This window comes from Gavialis gangeticus, unplaced genomic scaffold (genome assembly GCF_001723915.1).
Source record: "Gavialis gangeticus isolate Ggan-Ray unplaced genomic scaffold, GavGan_comp1, whole genome shotgun sequence".
Taxonomy (NCBI): domain Eukaryota; kingdom Metazoa; phylum Chordata; order Crocodylia; family Gavialidae; genus Gavialis; species Gavialis gangeticus.
Genome location: NW_017729033.1, coordinates 34,940,105 through 34,941,998, shown reverse-complemented (window position 1 = coordinate 34,941,998; position 1,894 = coordinate 34,940,105). Strand labels below are relative to the sequence as shown.

Below are 1,894 nucleotides of genomic sequence, written 5' to 3'. Positions count from 1 at the left end.
CCTGGTCTAAGCAGCTTCGTGGCAGGGCCAGGCCAGGCTGTGGTGGCAGGGCCCTTCTCAGTGGCTGCAGCTCAGTGATAGGGAAGCTGAGCCCTGTTAGTAAGAGCAGTCTGGCCTGGTGGTCATGGGCAGTGGCTGGCCTGGCAGCAGGCTAGCCAGGCTGGCTTGGAGGTGCTGCAGGGACTCGTGTGTCTGCAGGCTTGTGTAAGAATAAATCTTGTTCCATTTACAGCCTCTTTAAATCCTCACATTCCAATTCCTGATATTCAGAAATGTAAAAGTAAATCACTATGTACCTGCAGTTTATCTCATATTTTCATGTATAAAATTACCCTAAAGGATGGGTGGAATATGTATGAGGAGGTTGGGAATGTGTTAAGGGGCAAATGATCGAAGACTTGCAAGTGGATTGGTGAAAGTCAGTGCAAGGTATCGGATGCAATGAGTGTGGTAAAGGAGAAAAATGTATTTCCAGGGAAGGAGGTCACGTAAAGCAGAAGCTAGTTTTTTAAGGATGTTGATGGGATGCATTTGTAGGGGAGGAATGATGGTATGGGATTCTTGGAATAATTTTTTCAGAGGTGGACACTATGGTAAGAACAGGAACTGTAGAAGCAGATTGTGGGTGTGAGCTGGGGATATGGGATACAGAAATAGCTGGAGAAAAAGTATTAATAACTGAGAAAAGAGTAAAGAGCTCATTGTGGAATCCGTAGAGGAGATGAAATGGAAGAGAGTGAGTAAAAATCTGTAGGGAAATTAGGGACATCAGTAGGTTTTTTTGTTTTTGTTTTTTATTAGTATCTGTCCTACGTATTTTGTACTGGCAGCCTAATCTAAAACCCACTGTAAATGGAGAGAATTCGGTAGGCTGCGCAGGTTCTGGAGGAGTCCTTTAGTTTGTCCTGAAGTTAAGTTGACAGTACTTACTGGCTCATCTTCTGCAACAGTAAAAGAGTGGAGCTGGCTTTTTACCTCAGGGGAGCATGAAAGAACCAGGCAGACTTTGGGGAAAAACTATGAAACTAGAAATTAATTAGTAAGATGCACAGCAATCTTTCTACATCTTAGCTCTTGCAGGACTAACTTTCAGCTTGAAAAGCTGAATTTTTTTTTGAGATGATATTTTAAAAGAAATATAACTATTGGACAGTGACATTGTAATATAACCAATATACAGTTTTCTTTTTGCTAATTTACTGTTGTGTCTTTAATTGTAATGCAGCTAATAGCAGAGCTATATATTTTTTTCAAAACTGCAGTATTTGTTTCATATATACATTTTTTTAGTGGAGTTCAATGTACTATATTATTACTGTGTAATGTGATGATTACATATGAAATTTAATTATAGATAATGATCTCTCAGCTTGATGAATATCCAAAATAAATTTAATGTTAATTAAATGTAAATAACATTAGTGAATATTTTTTCAATTAATGCAACATTTCCAATATATCTCTTCCTTATCAGGGTATCCTCTTGGTATATGATATTACCAATTATCAGAGCTTTGAAAATTTAGAAGACTGGTATAATGTGGTAAAGAAAGTGAATGAAGAATCAGAAACACAGCCACTTGTGGCCTTGGTAGGCAATAAAAGTAAGTTGTTAATACTAAAATAATAAATACACTGAAGTGCTCTGAAATAATAGAGTGAAATAAGGCCTATTACGTTGTTCTGCTCTAATTAAATGTTTTGTTTTGTGTATTAAGCTTTAATTTGGTTCTACATAGCAGCAGTAGTGACAATGCTTTCTCTGTTCGCTGGGAATGAATTTAATAAAATAAATTTGTGTTTTAAAAACATGATATCAAGTCCAAAGAATACAGTTGGTAAGATTTCTATTAGGTGTCTTATGTGCCATCTGTAATTTTGATTTAAGTTGCCT

General features: G+C 36.9%; 1 protein-coding gene across 1 annotated transcript in view; it reads left to right on the top strand.

Annotated features, from left to right (window-relative positions):
• RAB28 (RAB28, member RAS oncogene family) overlaps nucleotides 1-1,894 on the top strand; it is a 146,583-nt gene that overhangs the window by 47,061 nt on the left and 97,628 nt on the right. The window contains exon 5 of the mRNA XM_019526422.1: nucleotides 1,475-1,604. Coding sequence (XP_019381967.1) covers nucleotides 1,475-1,604 — 130 coding nt within the window. The remainder of the gene's footprint in view (nucleotides 1-1,474; nucleotides 1,605-1,894) is intronic.